The sequence below is a fragment of the Tauraco erythrolophus genome, chromosome 6 (assembly GCF_009769465.1).
Source record: "Tauraco erythrolophus isolate bTauEry1 chromosome 6, bTauEry1.pri, whole genome shotgun sequence".
In the NCBI taxonomy this organism is placed as follows: domain Eukaryota; kingdom Metazoa; phylum Chordata; class Aves; order Musophagiformes; family Musophagidae; genus Tauraco; species Tauraco erythrolophus.
The window spans coordinates 17,296,571-17,319,035 of NC_141470.1; the positions used below are offsets into that span (position 1 = coordinate 17,296,571).

A 22,465-nucleotide genomic window follows, 5' to 3' on the forward strand; every position below is an offset into this window, starting at 1 on the left:
AAAACTTACCAATCTTTCCCTATTGTTCTGAGGTATATCCAAACTACTTTTAAAGGAATTTATCTCATTGATGCTATTGCAAGCAATGGGAAATGAAGCTGTGCCCTGTATTCTTTCAGAAGTTACCTTCTGATTGCTGAGTTCCTGCAGCAATTTGTCTCGGTCATCCTGAAGACTGGCCATAGCCTTGGAAAACGCATCAATCTGGTGAACATAATTCCCACACTCAGATGAGAGCCTGCTAACCTCCACATCTCGACTGACTAATGTCCTACAGAGATTTCCAATTTCATCAGCAATCTGATCAAGTGTAACCTTATCTGCAGCATCAAAAATAGCCCGATTCAGAAGAGAACTTTCTTTGAGCATATTGATAAGATGTAATTTAAAGCCATCCAATTCAGCTTCAAGTTCATCTCCTTTCTTTTTTTCAGTCTTGAGTTCAGATGTGTATTTGCTCTGAAGTACCTTAAAGTCCTCTATTATCCTATCTCTATCATTTTGCAGAGCAGTCATTGCTTTCCCAAAGGCCTCGTTTTGGGACCTCAGCTCACTATTTTGAGATTGAACTTCTAGTATCATCTTCTCTGCCAAAACATCAGGTTCATCTCGATGTTCAAGTGTCAAAAGAGTCTGACCGTATTCCTCATCTGCATCCTTAGTATTTCTGCCTCTTGATTTCTGGAGTTCTTGAATCTTCTTCTGAAGACTTTTTCCATACTGTCCATTTGATACACATTGTTTTTTCTGAACACTATCACTAATCAGTAGTTTCTCTCCAGATTCAGAAACAAGTTTTTCTTTGTTCAATGACGCAATTAAAGATTCTAAATCACTTACTTTAGACACTAACTTTTTATTTTCATGTTCCAAAGATACAGCAGTATCCTTCTGCAATTCATTGGAAAGTTGCATTTCTTTTATTTGTTTTTGAAGATCGTATTTTTCTTGTTCAAGGCTTTTAATACAATCCAATTTCTGCTTAAGTAAGTCTTTCAGCTGATGGTCTTTCAGAGATAAAACATGGTTAAGATCTTCTCTATACTTAATCAGCTGCGCACTTAACATTGCATTTTCAGAGTGAAGATCATCTATCTGATTGAGAAGCATCCTTAATTCTTGTTTCAAAGCATTATTCTCACTTGCATTGCCAACTATAAGACTGTCCCGCTGATTTAAGACATCTTGGTGCAGACGTTCCAGCTCTTTGTATTTAGAAAAAAGATCATCCCGATCACTCTGAAGAGATGACATTGATTTTTTAAAGGCATCTATTTCACTGGCAACTGCAGACTTATCTTCACCAACTTTGTCTGCTTTCATCTGCAGATTTCTCAATTCATTTTCCATTCTCTGACAGGACTCGTAAGATTGTTGTCTCTCTATCTGCAAAGACCTTAACTGAAGTTCATACTCTTCAATTTGTTTTCTATGTTGAGCCTGTACCTGAGTCAGATAGTCAGAAATTTCATCACCTTTTGAAGAAATGAGTAAGGAAATTTCTCTGTCTTTATTATTTAGCATGAACTTCATTTGCTCAGAAATGGTAATCTGCTTTTGCAATTCAGCATTAATTTTTTCCTTCTCAGCTAGAAGCTGTTGCAATTCTTGTTCCTGTCTTGTAAAATTACTTTCCAGAGCTTTTATCTCTCTTCCCGCACTTTTACTATTCTCTATGAGATGATTAAGAGAATTATTTTCTTTAAGGAGCGCTTGCAAAGCTGCTTCTTTGGACTGAAGAACACTCTCCAATTCTTGCTGCCTCTTAACAAAAAACGTATTTTCTTTCTTTATTCTGCAGAGCTCTTCATAGCGTTGTACATCAACAGATTTTTGCCTCAAATGCAGTTCATCCTTTGTTTCCTCTACCACAGAATATTTGATATTCAGTTCTTGAATCTGAGTGATTTTGTCTTTCAATTCATCTTGTAAAGACATTATTCTTTTATTACTGTCTTCTATCTGTTTCTCTTTATTTTGGATGGCCTCTTTGAACTGCACTTCCCAGGTTTTCATTTCAGTGATTACCCTGTCCCGGTCATCCTGAAGAGAGGACATGCACTTTGTAAAAGCAGCTAATCGTGCCAAAGCTGCATTCAAATCTGCTTGAAGTTTCTTGTTTTGAGAGTCCTTAATGCTAACTTGCTCTTGCAAACCATGAATCTCACTAATCGCCCTGTCTTTTTCTCTCTCAAGAGCACCATGTCTTTCCTCCAGTTTCAAAAATTCTTTTTTGTGAACCAATTTTAATTGTTGAAGATTAAATTCCAATTCTCTCTCATATTCTTTCTTTTGAATTTGTAGTTCGTCTTCTTTCTTTTTAAGTTCTTTTCTCCAATTTAGATTCTCATCTATAAGCCTGTCCACTTCATTCTTTGACTGATCCAACAAGTTCATCTGTGAAGAAAGCTTCCCCTTGAGATGATGTATTTCTTCATTTGACTTTGCAAGCTTTTCTGATGTATTACTTAAGTCCTTCTCGAATTTTTCACTTTTTGACTGAGACAGTTTCACAGATCTTTCCAAATCCAGGATCAGCTCCTGGAACTTTATAGAATCCTTTTGCAAGTGGTTGATCTCCTGCTGTTTCTCCTTTAAAAGTTCTTGCAATTCTTTCGTTTTGTTTTTACTTCCATTATTATCCCTCTGAGCACTTTTCACCTTCTCCTCAAACATTTTTACAAGATGTAACTGCTGTTCTTCTTTTTCTCTAATCACATTACATTTTTCTGCCTTTAATTCTTCCAGTTGCTGCAACAGCAAGTTATTCTGTACTTGTGCTGATTTCATTCTGTCAGTAAGATGATCAACTTTTGTAACATGATTAAGCAATTCTGTCTCAAGAAATTCTCTCTCATTCTTTACTTTGTAAGAACTTTCTTGCACATTTTCTAATTCTTCCTGTAACAGACATTTATCATCCTCTAAAATCTTAACTTTTTCATTTAGATTAACAATTTCTTGTGTAAGACTTTTACATTCCATGTCCAGTTTTGTTAGAAAATTATTTTTATGGTCCAAAGATTTTTCAGTTTCCTTCACTTTTTCTGAAATTAATTTTCTTTCTTGTTCTAGGAAAAGCACTTTTTGTTCTTTTTCAGAGAGTTTATCCTTTAACACATTAACATCCTTTAACAATGATTCATTCACATATAATGCATCATTGATTTTAGATTGCATATCATTTTGGTACACTTCCATTTGAACTTGGAGATCTCCCAAAGCTGCTTTAGTTACAGTGATGTCATTATGAAGGATATCATTTTCATTCTGAATTTTCTCTAAAGCCTGCTTTAAGTTTTCAGAAGTTTGTATCAGCTGCTCATTTTCCTCCATTAGCTGATGATTCTGTTCAGTGAGTTCATGAAGATGATCCTGGTGTTCTTGCACCCTTGCCTCTTGCTCACGTATCTGCCTTTCTGCTTTACTTTGTAATTCATCAACTTCCAGTTTCTTGGATTCACCAAGCTGTTTCATTTGATTCTTAATAACCTCATTTTCATCAATGAGTTTTTGTAAATGCTTCTCAAGAGCCTCCTTCTCAGATTCTCCTTCCCTGAGTCTTTGAATAGCCTCTTGCTTCTCTTCCCTACTGAGATCAATAACTTGCCTCATATCTGCTATTTTACTACTGATATTCTCATATGCCTGAAGAAGGGATTCATACTCCTGCTTTAATTCACTATGTTTAGCCTTCCATCCTGTTAATTCAACTGTCTGAGAATCTTTTAAAGTATTTAGTTGGAAAGAAAAGGCCTCTTTTTCCTGAACTATAGTCTCCATGGTGGATTTAAGACTTTCACATGCCGCAGTGAGGTTTTCGTTTTCAGTCAACAGTCTAGCATTTTCAGAAACAAGGCTCTCCTCTTCAGACAAAGGAGAAACAGTACTTGAACTTTGTTTTTCTCCACCTAGCTCTAACAAGTGCTCGAGCATCCCTGTCTTGTTCACCAGTTCTTCTCTTTCCAATATCAGCTTATCAATCTGGTCTTTTAGACATTTATTTTCTCTCAGGGCTTCTTTACGTGATATTAAAGCCGCCTGCAATTTCCTTTGAAAGTGCTCTCTGGACTTCTCTTCTACTATAGTTCTTTGTTCTTGTGGTTTAGAATAATTTACATTTGCAGTTTTTGCCAGGGGCTCTTCAATCATTTGCATTTGTTTCTGGATTTGACATTCTGTTGCTTCTCTTAGTTTAGCCTTCCCAGAGTAATCAGTCTCTGATAGTTGAAAACAGGTGCCTTTACCTTGCAGCTTTCCTTGAAAGGAATTACTTTCCGAACAAAACTCTCCCGATTCTTTTTCAGCATTATCTTCTTCCTTAAACTCTTTGCATGACCCCACAGGTCTACTCATCTCAGCCTTCTCATGTAGCACACGCAGCTCTGTCAGCAGCTTTTTGTTTTCGTCACTGAAATGTTTTACCTCCTTTTTCATATTAATTACTTCCAAATTGGACTTTTCTAAACAACTGACAAGTTTGTCTTTTTCATTCTTCATTTCTTCAAATGCTGTTTTGTAATGGCGGGCTTCTTCTTCAACCCCCTTTAGAGTTTCATTTAATTTCTTTTCCAGATCAAGTTTATCTTTGAAATCCGTAAGCGAACAACGCAATGCTGCTATTTCCTCATTCTTTTCTGCAACCTCCTTCTTAGCTTCTGTTCTCAGTCTTTGCAGTTTCTCCTGGCTCATCTTGTAATCCTCTTCACTTTTTTTAATAAGTGCTGCTTTCTCATTATTCACACGTTTGAGCGCTGTCTTACTGTCTATAGCCTCAGCCTCATACGCTTTCAGCTTTTTCTGTAGCTGCTTTATGTCCTCCAACAAGCTGTCCTTATATTGCTGCTGCTCCCGCTGTCCTAAAGAGTTTAAGTTGACCATTTCTTCTCTTTCATCACCAAATTCAACCGATATTTTTCTCAACTCTTTCTTTAACATTTCTGTTTCCTCCTGAAGCTTTGCATAATTACTTCTTATTTCTTTTAACTCAGTGTCTTCACTTGCCACTGAAGTGATCATGTTTTCAGACTCTTTTAAGGATGCAACCTCACCCTTGCTTCTTGTTTTGTCTGATTCCAAATTCCTTAGATCATCTGCTGCTTCTCCCAGCATTGCTTTAGGTGAATCCCACTCTTTCGCTAGAAGGTACTTTTCTAACTGATTAAAGTTAAGTTCTTTACATTTTGTTTGAAGAACTTCCCAGAGTGCTTTATGTTCTTGTTTGAGATTCTCAAGGTGGTTTTTTTGTTCATCAAAATCTGCTGCAAGTTTAGTGTGCTCTTCTCTTTCTTTCTGAAATTTCTTTATATCTTCTTTCCTGACCAAAAGCTCCCTCTCTAAGGCTTCTTTTTCTTTTTTCAACTGATTGATGACATCAATGTCATTGTTGAGGTCCAGACAAATCTTCCTATCCCCACCACTGGAATCAGGCTCTCCTGAACTGGAATTTTTCACCAATTCTTCCTTCTTAACTTCAGACTTCACCTTTTCAAGAGCTAAGAGCAGCTGAGAACGTTCCTCTTCATACGCACTGCCTTTTTCATCAAGCATAGATTGCATATGAGCAAGCATGCAGTCCTTTTCCTCTAAAGATTTTAAGTTCTGCTCACATATATTTTGTTTTTCAGCAATGACATCATTTAGTTCTGTAATATTGTCCTGAAGTTCCTCTAAGTAAGAGGCTTTTGCAGACAAAATTTCAGTCAAATCATTTATTTTGGCATCTTTTTCTAAAAGTTGTTGCTTCAAAGTTCCAAGATGAGACTCAAAATCTGTATTTTGTACTTCAACTAGTTTCAGCTTGTCTGTTAACTCATTAACTTTCTTCAACAACTCCTCTGCTTTTTTTTGCTCTTTTTCTATTTCTTCCTGTCCACTCTTTTCTAGTTTTCCAACTTTTTGCATTAGATCTCTTCTTATTATCAATGCTGCTTGAAGTTTCTTTTTCAGATTCTCTTTTTCCTTGCCCATTTTCTCAAGATTAAACTGCATCTCCTCTTTTTCACTTATTAGATCTTTAAACACAGCTTCTCTACTGCTTAGCATAACCTGACTGTGTTCCAGTTCCTTCTTACAATCCTCGAGTTCCTGCAATACTCGGTTTAGTTTTCCTACAGAACTATTATGAACAGCTTCAAGGTCCTGCAGTTTGGTATTTAATGTATTTTTCTCTGCAGAAAAATTCAACATTTCATTAGACAGTGATTCCATGATCTGGGTAACAGAACAGTCCTTTTCTTTCAGTTGCTGGCTCAGACTAGAAATTAAATCCTTTTGCTGATTTACCTGGGAAGTTAAGTTTTCTATCATTTGATCTTTTTTTCCCATTTCTTCAAGGAGATTTGCTATTTTTTTACCTTCAACGTGCAGTTTTTCTTGACTGGTTCTTCCTATTTCTTCTGATTTATTTATCTTGTCTTGAAGAAATTCAATCTGCTTATTTGCATCTGCAAAAGACTCTTCCCTTTCTTGCAAGAGAGACTGTTGTTTACATAACGTTTCTTTGACTGTGACTAGTTCTTCTGTCAGACCTTCAATTTCAGATTTGTATTGGTCCTTCATCTTTTCAGTATCAATATGCAGCAACTCCTTCTGCTTCTCAAGTGACTGGAAACCTTTTAATTCATCTTTCATGATGTCTATTTCTTTCTGTTTTTCTAAAAGCACCAGTTCTAATTGTTCTCTTTCTGTTTCTTTGCTCAAAATAGTGGTTATCAGAGTGGAAAATTTTTCCAACTGAATTTTACTATCAGTGAGCTGCAGTTCAGAATCTGAAGTCTGTGCCCTCTTTTCTTTACATACAAGCCTACTATTAAGTAACAGAGATAAGCTTTGAGTTAATTCCTCTTTTACAAGATCCAGCTCCTGCTGCAAAGACTGGATTTTGCTATCTTTTGATGTCATTTCACTTTCTAAATTGCTCAATTGCTCAGTAAGATTATTATTTTGTAAAGTTGCCCTATCAAGTTCTGTCACCCATTTGTTTTCTGACTCAAGTAGACTTTGTTCTAGAGTTTCGAATTTAAGTTCTAATTTAGAAAGTTCTTCACCCTTCACACTAACCTGCATCTGTAACTTCTCTGTTTCAGTCTTCATCTGCAGTTTGACAGCATCTATCTGCATTCTTGAGTAATTCTCACTGGTTTCCAGTTTTTCATTGATTTCCCTGAGCTCTTCCAATTTCTTTTGCAAATGATTCTGAGATGCATGAAGTTCTGTGTTTTCAGCCATCAGTTTATCAGCATCTTCTTGCAACAGAGTTTTTTCTTTCTCTAAAGACTCTACCTGACACTGCAGACTACCTATTAAAAGTGCATTGTCATGGCAGTCTTGAGATGATTTGGAATTTACATTGTCCAACTCTAACTTCAAACATGCTATGTTATCAGCCTGTTCAGTGCACTTCACACGCAGAGACTCCACAGCCAATTCTTTTTGCTGTAGTTGTTCTTCCCATGCACTTATTTGGTCTAGTGCTTTTTGGTGTTCATTTTTAAGAGAGTCAAGTTCAACAGTCAAAGACTCAATTTTCTTCTGACTAATATCAAGTTTCTCAGTCTTTTCCTGAAATTCCTTAGTAAGGTTTTTAATGGCTGTACCACTTCTCTCTAATTTTTCTCTGAGAACCTCAATCTCACTAGAAAGAACATTAACGTTGCTATCTGCCAACTGTATATTGGTATCTTTCTCCTTTAAAGAATTGAGCAGTCCAGCAATAACTTCTTCTTTTTTCCCAAGAGCTGCATTCAACTCAGTTCTTAGTTTATAGTGTGCCTCAATTTTCTCCTGAAGAGACAAAAAGGCATTTTCTTTCTCATGGACTAGTTCTTTAGATTTTTGTAGTTCTTCTGTTAGTTCATGTACCTGACTTCGGAGCTGAGAAATTATATTTGTCTTCTCTTCATCTTTCCTTGATTGCTCCTTCAGAGAACTGAGCAGACTTTTATTTTCTGTAAGAGATGATTCCTTTTCTGATAGGGACTGGTCCATCTCAATTATTACATTCTTCTGATGTTGTATTTCTTTTTGTAAATTCACTTTCACGTCCTCCAGCTCTACCACCTGTTTCTTTAAGACCTCACATTCATCCTCTTTCTCTTTAAGTTGCATCTTTAAATTCTCACTGGATAATGAAATATTGCTGATGGCTAATTCTTTTTCTGAAACAAGTACTTTTAATTGTTCTGCGTCAGAGGCTAAAAGTTCTAACTGTTTCTCCCGCAAAACAGAGGATTCCTGTACCTCAGAAAGCTGTGCTTTTAAATTTATGTATTCATCTAACTTTTGTTTTAAAGATTCATCTTTCTGTATAATTGAATCATTCAACTGGGATGATTTTTCTGTCATATTTTTAAGCTGATATTGAAGGTCAGAAATAATCTCCATATTCTCAGACAGTTGAACCCTAAGCACATCAGACTCTTCAGATTTATCTTTTAATATCTTTAATTCTTGGGCTTGCCTCCTGAATTCATTGTCTTTTTCCTGCATTGTGTGTGTAACCTGGCTGATTTCAAAACCTAGGGCTTGTATTTGGTTTTGCAGATCTGAAATGATTTGCATATACTGCCCTTCTCCTGCCATTTTACTATCTTTCATTTGCTTAATTAAAGCATCCTTTTCAGAAAGGAGAGTTTCTTTTTCTTGAAAGACAATTTTTAAGTTTTCTTTTTCAATCAACAGGCCATCAATTTGGTCCTTCAGAGCTAAAATATTATGACTTTGTTGGGACAAGTGTGAAGTTAAAGCAGCTACTTCATCTGACTTTTTCATTACCATAACATTAACTGTTTCAATGTCTGTTTTCAATTTTTCATTCTCTAGAGCTGCTGTATGTGCTTGTTGCCTTGCTGAAGAAGTTTCAGACTGTTGCTGTACCAATTGTGACTGAAGAAATTCACATTCACGTGACTTCTCACTCAATAAGCTTGAAACGTTCTCCTTTTCATGCCTAAGCACATCCACTTCTTTGCTTAGCAGCTGTAGCTGATCATTTAACACTGTACTTTCTTCCATTTTTTCAGAAACTTGCCTATGAAACTTTTCAAGTTCTGAACTCTGACTTTTTACAGTCAGGTCTCTTTCTTCTATCAACTGAGATAACTTTGTTTTTTCATCTTTAAGATTTTTAATTTCATCCTGCATCTCTACAATACGAAGCTTACTCGCTTCCACTTCCTCATGTAATAAATCATTTTGAAGAACTGTCCCTTCTAGAGACCTGTTCACGGTTTCCAAATCCAAAGTTACACTTTGAATTTGTTCCTGCAGTAGTAAATTCTTTTCCTTATTGTGGCTGAGTTCTTGGATTAGGCTACTGCATTCAGATAGCTTATTATTTAACATTTCTTCCTTATTTATTTCTTTGTCTCTAGCATCCTTCAGCTGAATGAGAAGTGATTGCATTTGTTCATGCAACTGTTGTGTCTGTTCTTTGCTTTCAAACAACTGATCAGCTAGCACATTACACTCCTTTGTTTTCTCCCGCAGCTGTTCTGCAACCGAATTTTCTTTTTGCTCGGCAAGTATTGAAAGTTTTTCAATCTCTTTTGCCAGAGTGTTTTTATCACAATTTAGTACTGAAAGAGTTTTTTCGTACTCAGTAGTGCTAACAGATAACTTATTCTCTATTTCCGCCACAGCCTGGATTTTCTTTAACAATTCACACTCTTTTACATCCAGGAGTTTGGACAAATTCTCATTTTCCCTGATAAGTTGTTCCTTCTCTTTTTCCACCACATCTATACTTTTTCTCAAATACTCATTTGCTTTTATTTGCTCTGTCAATTTTTCTTCTTTCCCTTCAAGATCTGCCAGTAATTGCTTATTAGCTGAAGCTTTCTCCTGTGTCTCTATTTCCATTTTGTTAATTTGTTTATGTATTTCATTTAGTTGGCTACTAAGTTCTTTGCAACACGTCTCTTTGGCTTCCAGATCTCCAGTTAATTTAAGTTTAGTCTCTTCATTTTGCTGCTCCAAAAGCCCAAGCTTCTGCTCCAATGAAATAATGAACTCTTGCTTCTCTTGTAAGTCTTTTTTAATTGTTTCCTGATGTTCAGTATGTTCTACAAGCTTCTTAGATAACTCAGCCAACTCTTCATCTTTTTTGGCATTTTCCAAAACCAGTTTGTTGTAAGAATCTTTAACTGACTTCAACTCATTTTCAAGTGTCTGTGCTTCACTTTCTTTCTCTTTAAGCAAATTGTTCCATTTTTCCTTTAGAGTACTGCTTTCTTCAAGCTGAGATTTCAAATATTCAGTTTCTTTTCTTTGTTTATCCTCGTTTTCTTGTAGTTTTTCAGATGACTTACTAATTTGTTCTTTCAGCAAAGTAATTTGTGACTCACACTCCGCAAGTTTGTTATGGTATGCGACACTGTTGGCCTTGATTTCAGAACGGAGATCCTTAATTGTAATGCTGTTCTCACTGCTTTGTCTTATTAATTCCTCATTTTCTTTGGTTTTAGCTTCACTCTCAACTTTAACTCTTTCTAGCTCTAGTCTCATTGTATTACTCTCCTCAGAAAGAAGAGATATCTTCACGCTTGCATCTCTTACGTCAGCTGTTTGTACTTCTTTCAGTAAATGAGTTTCCCTTTCAGCCTTTGATAAAGCCTCTTCCATCTCTCGTATTTCTTCCTCTTTGCATTGCACTTGATGCTTTAGGATGATAACCTGTTCAGAATATTCTGTCATATTCAAAGACAGGACAGACATCTCCCTGTCTTTTTCTGCCAGTGCTTCTTTAAGATTATCAATTTCTCTTTCACGTTTCTGGAGATCTTGAATAAATTGAGATCTTTCCTCTAAATGGCTTGTATTCAATTTGTCAAGCTCTTCATTTGTCTGTTCCAGATCCAGCTGCATAGACTCTACCACGCCATCTTGTTTCAAAGACTAATAAAATAAAAAAAAAAAAAAAAAATCAAGAAAATGACGTTACAAGAATACTTCAAACATATGTTAGAGGGAGAATGGAAGTTACACTTCACATGTATAACGAGTATTTAAGGTAATCATTTGTACCCAACTGTATAGTCGCAAGATAATCATGTTATTCTTTAGGTTACTTTAGCATAGAGGAAGTTTAGTGTATGAAATTTTAAGCAGCTAATGCTGTTATTTTGCTGACATTTAAACAGGTCCTGTCAAAAGAACATAAAATTTCTCCTCTTAATTTATTTTAATGAGTTACCTTTTCCTTCAGAGTAGCAACTTTTTCTGTTAGATCACTGATGACTGTTTTCTGCTCAATGTTCTCCACTTCATACACACTGCATTTCTTTAAGGCTTCATTCAGCTTAGCATTAAAAACAAAAGTCAATGTGATAGAAATATATGAAATGATAATAAAATTGTGATGTTAGAGTTATAATACTGAGTTTACACAACAGTGGAGTTTATACTTTGAAATTAATAAACGAGGATAACTTATCACCCCGATTAAAACATAAATACTTTCATGCAAAGCTCTGTGTTGGGTCTAAGAAATCCTTACACTCAACTTAAAACAAAGCAAATACATGAAGTGAACAAAACCATACATAAACAGAGCGAAAACTTTTAAATAGGGAAAACAGCAATATTGCTGCTGGGACACAAATAGAAAGTTACAGCTAATGCTCACCAGTTCTAATAAATTTAAAATACTATTTAACAATAAGTTTTAACTTACTTTTTGCTCAGTATGCATGAACTTTTCACCAAGCTCTTTGTTCAGAAGATCCTTTTCTTGAAGCGTTTTCCTCAAATTTTCAATTTGTTCCAGTTTTTCTGTCATGCTCAACATTTTTTGTTCTTTTTCTCCAAGCAAATTTTCAAGGAAGCTATTTCTGTCACTTAATCTAAGAAGAAAATACATATTTAGATGTTTTGAAAACAAAGCTTGTTTTAAGCTTTCTAGACTTACTAGCCCCAAAATATTTTCCTAAAATAATAATTATTTTTACCCTTTTCATTTAAACTTCCAAGTACAAAAATACAATTATCACAAACAGAAGCAGGAATCAAGTAACTATTTTCAAGTGTTTTAAGAGATTATACTTCTCATTAGAAGTTTAATCTTAAAGCAAAGAAAGCTAATCCTGTACAGAGTTGTAAAGAACCTTTGTTTTACCCTTTAAGCTGCTCATTCAAGCTAGAGATCAGAATTTGATGCTTTTCTGCATCTCGCATTTGTTGGTTGCGGAATTGGGTGAGTTGAGTTTGCAAACGTTCATTTTCGTTCTGCAACAAAACAATAATGAAGACCATTACCACATACAAACACCCAGAATAGCATGAGATAACTGGAGTCATGAAAATCTGACTCTTCAGGAGATTTACATCCTACACAGTAATAAGAGTCGGTTATTCTAGAACTTTAGCAGGTATCAGTGCAGAATACAACACTAATATCACAATTTCAGATGGGATATTAGTTCAAATAGATGCTACTCACCTTTCAGAAATACCTTCTTCAGCAATGCTATGATAGCATGAACTTAAGGATGATTGCTGTATACCCGAAACACCACACACACTCATACTGTGTTAAGGCAGCTTACTTATTTTAACAGAAGCTACTGCTTTGAAAAAATACTTTCACACCGGTTTGAAGACAGTATCAAAGTCGCAAATGTTTTTGCCTATTTTTTTCAGGTTGAAGGAATGCAAAAATCTGCAATATAGTGGATTGGGGAGAAAAGAAAAAGGAAGCAAGCTTCATTCACACAGTTGTTAGGGGTTTTTTGTTTGGTTGGTTTTTTAAACACAGTACAAATCTCCTACTCTAGCCAGATCCACTGCACCAATTCCAAAATAAAACCACAAAAAAATCTGAAGACAGCAAGCAAAAACCAAAAGCAGAACACATATTCAGAATCAACAGCAAATACGACAAACATGGCAAACTTGTCACCTCTAATGAAGATAAGCTAGCATTTTAGAGGAGGCAGAACAGACCTGTACCGCCCTCAACAGCTGCCCTTCTTCATCTACACCAAACGTTACCTGTATTGAAAGGCTTTGTTACAAGATTCTCAAGCAATAATTAATATAAGGTTGTCTTTCATATTAAAATCATTTATTCTTTGTTATATAAGTGCAACTTAACATATAACTATGAGAAATGCACCTAGCCTGAAAGAGTTTAAGTAAGAGATCAGTTGTGCCATTTAGTGAAAATAAGGTTTACAAGTTGTAAAACATAGTAACTTGTCAGTCAGACAACACTAAAAATAAGTTTTCTGATAAATATTTACTTTACTGTTCCTTTTGGTGCCTTCGTTGAAGAATTTTACAATATATATATTTCTCAAATTAATATCTGGAGTTTAGCAAATAAATGTTAAATTATTAATTATTGTTCTTTATTTATGCAGTTTATTTCCCATAAATGTGCGTGTGCGTGTATATATATATATAAAAAAATAATATACAACACACATTTATAGAAAAGAAACTTGAGGGATGTAAGAAGGAAGAGACGTATGCTAGTAGTAACAAAATCTAATTCTGGACCCTCTGACAAAGGACCCTTACAAAGAATAATGAAAATCACATTGCCTTTTACTATATTTCTAAAACAAATAACAAAGCTTACTTCCAAACAAGTTTCTGCATGCACTGAACAGACGTGATAAGACTTCAACTTCAGAGCATAATATAGTATGCATATACTCTCTGCCAACATAATTACTAAGTATAAAGTAGGCTTCAGACACTTTCACTAGTTGCAAATTGACATTTTTGTCTTACTGTGGGCTATGATTATAAGAATATAAACAGAGAATAAAATTATTCTCTTATGTAATCAGGTTTTACACAACTACAAAAACTCACCTGAAGAGCCTCCATTCTACCTTGAAGCTGCGATCTGTCTTCCAAATCCTGACAACGTTCTTCTAGAAAAAGAATCTGTTCCTGCAGTTGATTTCTTTCCAATTCCAACTCTTCAACCACGCTCCGTAAACCTACTTAAGTCAAAGAAGAAAGATTATTTCAAGAAAGGCCTACTAAAATTCCTGGTCTAAAAATGGTTTCAGCTTTTTTTACTCAACTGCCCACCAGTGTTGGGCACAATCAGATCTCAACCATTTCCAGTGGAAATGCCTGACGCCCTACATTTACAAAAAATAGACGGCAAAAGTATCCTTAACTGTTGAAAAACCAAAATAAAGTTGCATAGCTCAAGAACTCAGAGAACCTAGCAGAAATATTCTCAACAATATTGTGGCTCAATCAATAGTGTGGCTCATGTTACTTTAATCACAAGCTAACTGTGATTGCAGGATCAGGTCTTAGGCACTTATTAATAAACAAAGTAAACTGGGCTGTATCAAAATTTGCAAGTGAGTCTACTCCATTTTAACAATAAGCTATATTTTCAGCCTTCACCGCCGATATAAAAACATTTGCATTAAAAATGTAATAATTTGATTTTTAAATTAAAAGCATACAGCCATGGAATGCAATTCTGTTTTGCAACATAACAGCTATATACATTGGAAACACATTCACAGGAACAAGACTCGTAACTTAAAAAACACATGATCTCGCCACACAGGATATTTCATGGGCACCAAAGCTCAACCAATTCCAGTGTTTCATCATACTTATATTCTACTTCTGAACCAAAACTAGGCAGTTCATCTAGCACGCACATGCTTTAAAATGAAAAGGAAGAAAACGCGAGCCAAAAAAATTCAACAAAGATTAGAATACACCACAAATGGGTTGTTAGTTGAATTTGAAAACAAAAATAGACACAAAATACAGATGCTGTGCATGCTTTAATAAACTGTCTAGTCGCTATCACACCTGCATTAGGTGAAGTGTACTCTGGCCACCAACCTCCCATATTTTCTCCTTCAGCTGAATCAGTGCTATCCGAGGTGACATTCAGTTCTTGAAAGCATTGTTTCCTATCAAAGTTGTATTCTTCCTATGCACAAAACATGAGAATGAAGCTTAATTAAAATAAGAAATGAAGCAAGGGTAAAATACATATTCTATTACTAAAAGCGTTGTTTCAATTAAAAGTCCTAAAACTCAGCAAGCGGTTCAGGTGCCTAAATGTAAGTATATGGGATCGCTGTGGAGGCTACAGTAACCTCTCCAGCTTCCAGCTATTATTTACAGAAAAGCCAAGTCTCCCACAGGTTTTGCATGGTATCTGCAAGGCATTTGAAGACATCCTCAGGCATCTGAAAGGCCAATGTACAACTATGTTTGGATACCTTAATCAGTTCCCTGATTTCTACAGTTAACAGGGTGCTCTGAATCTCAGAGTAAAATACCAGAGCTACCTCATCAAATTATTCCACCAATGGTATGTTAATGTGACAACGGCATCCTAATTCTTCTTACAAAAGATTACCATTCTCTCCTGCAAGTTACAGCACCAACTACCTAGAAGCACACCTGAACGAGCTGACACTATCTACTAACTATCCAGGAAAGCTCCACCAACAAACAGATTTGTAAAGATTGTATCTAAACCAAAAATGGCCTCAAAACATTAAGCATGCACGTAGCTTCAAGCATGTGAATGACTCCAGAGGGAAGCTCATTATTTTTCAATGTAAAATTAAGTAGACTCATTACTCAAGGAATAGAGAGCTGTGATGCTATTGGAATTTTTCATCTTCTGGGTACATATGTGACCACTGAAGCTACCAAAGTTTTCAGTTACATAACTAACCTAAGTTCTTAAGTCTTTAATATGTAAAGCACCATACAAATAATAGTACTTTCCATCTTTTTATTAACATCCAAGTAAAAATAAACTTTTGTATTTTTAACCCACCTGAAGCTTCTTGCCGGTCTGATTGCTTTTTCTTCTTGCGTGCTGCAGCCTGCCCATTCCTTGAACTGTGGTCAGTTCCTCCTCCAGCTCCTGTTGCCCTGAGACCATGGCTGGATCAGAGCAGCCAGGAAAGAACCAGTCATCCTCAATCAGTTTTGTGCCACAGGAAAGCAGTTACATTTATATCAGACACTACTACATGAAAAGCAACCAGGGACAGACTGAAGTGCCTACGAATGACTGACAGGAATAAGATTAAAGAAGAAATCCATTGCGTTCACCTTGTGATTTCCCTCCAACATTACTATATGTAGAACATAAAGTCTGCATGTCTCACTAAGAAGAAGCAAACTGAAGTCTAACTTCACTTCTTCACCAGCTCTAAATGAAGACTTTATACAGGAGAATAGAAAGGGTGAGGCTATGCTGATACTAAAAAAAAAAATGCAAACCAATTAAAACGCCAAATTACATCTCATTTCAATGTATCAGATTAAAATATACCTAATTTGTATGATAAAGGCCTCAGCTGAGACAGCTGTAGTTTTAATAATCTGAATAATCACATTCATTTTTATGAAAATGACGTGTCCCTTTCAACTTTAATTTTAGTATGAGCTACAAAGCCAGATAATTTGAGGAAGTCACAAGCATGTGTTACACTGCAAACTGGCATCAAACCGTCTTATCATAAATAACACCATTCTTTTTAAGACAAATACAGAATCACTTGTAAACAAACACACTGAATAATTCAGAATATGAAAGCTTAGGTATGCATCCTGTTCATTGTTAGAAATGATTTTTCATTTAAAGTACATTCCCATCTGTTTTGTGATAGGACAAAACATGTCTGGGGTAACAGATAAGAAAATAGATGTTTCATGCAAAGCAGACAAAGCAGAACAGCCAGTGAAAAGAAATGAAAGTAAAGGTGGCTCCATATTGTAACAGAAAATTACATTAATTAGATAATTACAAATTTAGCTTTCAATTTAACCACATCACTCCGCAATTGTCCTCACAGCATGCAAAATTCAGAGAACATATGTCAATGCATCTGTGAGGTAAACACCAGAAACTACTAGGAGTTCCAGCCCTACTGGGAACACTCAGCTTTCATCTGAGTTGTCCAAGGATTACTTATACCACAAATTTCATTAACACAGAATTCTGTAACACCTACTAGATTTAAGTTCTTCCTGTAATATTTCAAAATTACATAACTTAACATGTTGTCAGAAAAGATTAGAGGAAAAGAGTTAAAGAAAAAAAAATAGGACTGCTAAATTGAATTTTAGTTTTGGCTTTAATTACACTTGGCTTCTGGCACTGTCAGCATTCATTTTACACACTTTTGGGCTTTTTTCAAGTATAGATTCTAGAATTTATTTATTTAAAAAAAACATTATACATACTTCTTCAAAGCCATAAAAATAATGTCAAATTTTGATCACATGCCTTAAATCTCTGTTTACAAGAACTGTCATTGAAGTCAGTGAAGCAAGTCAAGGAGCAAGCATCATTCCAGGTAAGAACTTTACCCCTTCTTTGGAGGGGAAAATAAAATTCAGTTTCTTGGAAGCTGAAACTGAGATAATCTGGTTTTAAGTTTAATCAGATTTTAAGTTTAATCAGAATGAATAACACACTGTTCTTTAGGAATCCAGAGTATTTAGGCTCCTACGTATTTGATAATGAAAAAAAGAAATTACCATTGTCACATGAAAAATGGAAATATAAAAATCAGAGCTTTAGAATTATTTGGAACACTTAGGCAAGTGTTAAAACACTTTCAGATAAATTCAGCATTGCTGTAACAACAATTAGTAACTAAATACATCTTCTAATGTTTTACAGCAGCTTAGGGAGCTTTTCATTTGCAATTATATCTAACATAAAACTGAAGAACTTCCCAGAACACTTTTCTTCAGATACACAGTGCATTTAAATTAACTAATGACGTGTTTATATTTCCTTGTGTCACTATTCACACTAAATATCACAGTCTTTAGTGGTTTGGAGAGGAAACAAGTCCCAGTCTATAAATGTAATCAACACTGTCATCCTCTATGTTTTTGTAGCTTCCCACACACTCAACCCAAAAGAGACAACTGCCACATATGGCAAATCGACATAGACCATGATGGAATGAGCAGTGGGTTTATATATTGCTTAAAATATTGGTAGCTAAAATTAATGCATGCAAAGCTCTGCAGTCTATGAGATGGACCATTATTGAGGGGGTTTTTTAAATATTATTGAATTTCAAGTACTACTAGAAATATTTAAATTAATTTGATCCTCACTTAGTCATAACCACTTGCAGCAAGCCAAGAAACGTTTCTCTAGATACGGTTACAGCATAAATATGGAGTCAGCTGTTACTACAAAGAAAAATGAAGAAAGATGATTTGGTTAATATAAATGAAGAAACAGGTATTGCAAGGTGGAAAAAAAAATCAAGGTAAAACCAGCATTTGTTACATGTATTGCTAGAAACCACATACCATTAATGGCAAATCTTATAAGGTACTGTTGGCTATTTCCTCAAAAGAAGCAATGACAGAAGAAACCAGCAACAGTACATTACAAGTTGCCATTGCTGCAGGAACCTGCATGCACAAAACTGATGGGAAACTACGTTCTCTCTGGCTGACCAGATCGCAGTGTAGGGTAGGAGTGGAGGGGGAAGGGACGCTGAGTGCTCATCAGGTGTAACGGCAGGAAAAAAGAAACAGAAAGGTCATGCTTATCCCAAGGGGAAAAAAATGCAAAATTAAACACAGACTGACACAGATGAAATTTTACAATGGTTATTAATATTGCATGTGGATCTGTAGTTACCACAGAGGAGATAACAGGTAGTTTTAATGAAGGGAATATTATTCCCTTCAATTCCAAAGCATTACATGTGTAAATCGCTCAAAAAGAAGAGACGTGATCTTTAAAACACTTCTGTGCTTACATACTGAACCTCCAAAGTGATGATGTAGATGAAAAGTAATTCAATCATAGATTAAAAACAGAAGGCTCAAATTAACTAACTGGGTTAATTATGATGGGAGGTTGTGCATAATAAAATTTGTCGTTAAGCCCCACAGAGTTAACTAAGAGGACAAAAATTATAATGCAGTACTAGATGGCATAGAAAAAAGCAGTAAAAACTATCTGAAATGTAATCAGACTTTCGTAAGTTTTAACAGAATCCGCTTCACTGTCTCATCATCTGTTTTATTAATAATTTAGAAAACTATAAAACCTGAGATTACTTGAAACGTTACTTTCTGTAGGTAATTTAGTATTTTTAACTAGCTCCAAGCCATTGCCAGTTAATGCTATTCAGCTGACCTATGCACGTGACGTTTACTAGCAGATTACTAAATATTCTAAGAAAAGTTTCTCATTAATTATATTTAAAGAGAAACTCTGTCTCAGGTACATTTTACTGAAGCACCACATTAATTCATCAAATTCTAACCAGCACTATAGCTCCCTACACCTTCACTGCTTATTGTAGGCAGGCGGCTTTAATATTTCAGTGGTGAATTTTCTATCAATCATTCATACATAGACAACAAGCTTTTGATGTGAATTCCAGCAATCTTATGGAGCAGCAACTCATATCGCAAATGGAACAGGCACACCTACTTATAAAAACCATACACAAAAGATGAACGTACGGAAAACAGATTCATGGAAATAGGCAAAAGTAGAAATTGCACATTTAAGCAATTTCACTAGCTATACAAATCTTACGACTACAGAAACGAGTCATGATGGCGTGCTATCAAACACACATATACATCTATAAACATGATAATTTTACCGCAAATAAAACAATTCACCTTCTCTCTCCTCCTCAATCTGAGCCATTCTCAAGGCCATAACAGATTTCTCTTCTCTGACTTGATCCTGGGACTCCTCCGACTCTGGTACATTTTCTTGCCATTCCAAGAGCTGACTCTGAAATTCATCCACACTACCCGATTCACTGGCCTAACAAGAGAAATCGCACATGAAAATATATTTACCAAATCCCACTGCAAATGTAAATAACATTTTAAGTTGGCAAACCATTCACAGAGAAAACAATCGATTACAACTCACCACTATGAGAACCATTCTATGACTCTATGATTCCAACTCAGCATAAACAAAATCTATGAAAGTGACGATAATTGCTATCGTAGATTATGTAAAAAGCAAGCCTCATCGCTTTGTAAAGTACGAAAAATGCTACTGCCAGTTGTGCTTTTAATCTGAAATATTTTTAAACGAAAAACGGCTTTAACCAAAATATTATTGTTGGACATTTTCATCTTAGCAATGTTTCAAAGTAAAACAATATTCAACTGTCTTTATGTGGGATAACAAATCTCTGTTAACTTTTTTACTGTGAACAGAATAAATTTTTTTGTGTCTTCCTATCAAAATAAAACCTATTTTAAGATTCTTATAAAAAAAAAAAAACAAAACAACTTCTCCACAAAATTTGGAAAAAACAGGGGTTTTTAACAAAACATAATTAACTCTTTCCATCTGGCTCTGCTGCTAGGGCTGCAAAAAACTGCTGTGATTAATGTATACTGTTAAACCATCGAAAGCCTTTTAGCAATGTTTTCTGAGTCTTCTCACTTTGCTATCTGGACCTGTACATTTGTCGAGGTAACAGCTATTCCTTCCTTCTGAAAGCTATTCACATTGTACACAAAATAACAGCCACACTTTGATGACTCATGTTATCTGTAACTAAATAAATAGTACGCTCTTTCAAAAAATACAATTTAAGGTATTTGGAAAAGTAAGTGGAAATCAATCTTTTTAGGTAATTCAAAACCTGTCAGCTTGTTATCCAACTGAATAGCTACTGACACTGAAAATTCCATATGATATATCACTAAATGAATTTTCAGCTCCAAAATCCAGCTAGTACACTTTTCAAAGTCTAATTAGCACGTTAGAGTTAATTAGTAACTCATACAAACCTGTGAAGCTGCCCTCTTTGTAACTTGGTCAAGATCAGCTTGCAACTTCCTTTGCTGCTCTTCATAGACTTCCAGCTTAGTCAGCAATTCTTCTACAAAAACATAATAAATTGGGTTCATTAGGACACAAAACTAAGATCAACAAAAATTTAAAATAAATATTCAAAATGAAAATTTAGATGATAACTCATTTCAGTTAGAGGACCTCTGTTGAGCTGTGCTGTCTATCTACCCACAAAATTGACTTCTTGACTATTAAATATTGATTAGTACTTTAAATCTAACCTAACAATTTAGACTAATGAACTGAAAATTCTACTGTTTTCCATGAACAGGAAGTCATAGAAAATAATGCCAAGTGAAACAGAAAAATCTCTCACAGAGCCCTACTCTACCTGAGGTTTGAAGCAAGAATTGTCTCTCAAACTCTTGCAAAAGAAAAATATTTGGGATAATTCTTAGTTCACTTGAAACTCACTGCTCTCAAAAGTTTATTGTATATACTCTGGAAAATTTTCCAAATATGTTTGGTCTCATCTTTCCTCCTAAGAAGATGCCTCTTCCACTTCCTGGAAAAGTTTATACATACTCTGCCTAAGCTGAAATGCAGCAAGTATTATGCACAGGAGGATTCAGGGAAGGAAAAGCTGAGCTGGAACTCTGACTTAAATACTGCATGCTACTGTTCAAAACTGCATGAACTTACTTCTGAATCTGTTTTTTAAAAAAACACACGTTTAAAAAATGAAATTTAAAGCTTCCTTTATCTTTGTCTCTCTACTTTGAATCATCTGCAAAAGAAAAATAGGTATTTTTTCTTACCATTTTGAGTTCTGATTTCATGTAACGATTGCAGTTTTGACTGTAGTTGTTCATTTTCAATTTCTAATTCTGAGATACGATTGTTTAAGGCAGATATGTCATTATTCTTTGATGAAAACTAAAAGAATAAATAGTTATGAGTTTTTCAAATGCACCAAAACACTAGAAACAAAGCAAAGTCAGTGCTACCTTTTTTTCCTGATTTTTAGTAAGATTTAGCATAACTGTTTTTTTAATACTTGAAAGTGCAATAAACTAGCTAATCTCTAACAAATTTACTCCTGAATGCTTGTAATATCAGTTTGTACTATTTGTTGTTAAAATTCATCCTGTATCAACAATTTATGTCCATACAGCTTTTATACATTTATTCATACAAAAAATACTTTGAATAAATTATTTTAATATTCTATTTGCCCCATATATTACTTTTTTCAGTCAAATCTCTAAGCACAGTAGTTTTAAAAACAGGTATGTAATATTAAACATAATGTTACACATACATTTTTTAGTTCATCCTCCAGTTGTTTGATTCTTGATTTAGACCAAGCTTTCATTTTCAGAAACTTTGCTTCAGATTTGCTGGCCTCTTCTGTTTTCAATTTCACTTGTACTAAGAAACAAGACACGAAAAATCATTTAAAACCCTAGGAAGATCAATTAATACAAGACATGTTTAATTCCTTTAGCAACTGGAAGTTATACACTTTCATAAGACAATTGCATTTAAAGAAAAATATAACACTAAGAAACATAGTGAGAAATTTACAGTTCATGTGATTATCTTGGTATTCCTATAACCCTCTTTATTATAGTATTTAATCATAAGACACTAATTAGTGTGGCAGTAAGTGCTCCACCAAATTTC

The 22,465-nt window shown here is 34.9% G+C and overlaps 1 protein-coding gene across 6 annotated transcripts in view; it reads right to left on the minus strand.

Annotated features, from left to right (window-relative positions):
- The window catches only part of LOC104378144 (uncharacterized), a 44,381-nt gene that overhangs the window by 9,573 nt on the left and 12,343 nt on the right, over positions 1-22,465 (minus strand). For 3 of the 6 annotated variants that reach the window (XM_086614086.1, XM_086614089.1, XM_086614088.1), the window contains exons 11-22: positions 22,101-22,210; positions 21,598-21,715; positions 20,776-20,867; positions 19,636-19,786; positions 15,788-15,897; positions 14,833-14,923; positions 13,822-13,955; positions 12,943-12,990; positions 12,116-12,225; positions 11,675-11,843; positions 11,195-11,299; positions 127-10,896 (exon numbers count right to left, since the gene is read on the minus strand). In XM_086614086.1, the coding sequence (XP_086470212.1) occupies positions 127-10,896; positions 11,195-11,299; positions 11,675-11,843; positions 12,116-12,225; positions 12,943-12,990; positions 13,822-13,955; positions 14,833-14,923; positions 15,788-15,897; positions 19,636-19,786; positions 20,776-20,867; positions 21,598-21,715; positions 22,101-22,210 (12,008 nt within the window). Of the gene's footprint in view, positions 1-9; positions 10,897-11,194; positions 11,300-11,674; positions 11,844-12,115; positions 12,226-12,942; positions 12,991-13,821; positions 13,956-14,799; positions 14,924-15,787; positions 15,898-19,635; positions 19,787-20,775; positions 20,868-21,597; positions 21,716-22,100; positions 22,211-22,465 lie in introns of all 6 variants that reach the window. The other 3 variants (XM_086614083.1, XM_086614085.1, XM_086614087.1) reach the window with 2 other exon arrangements.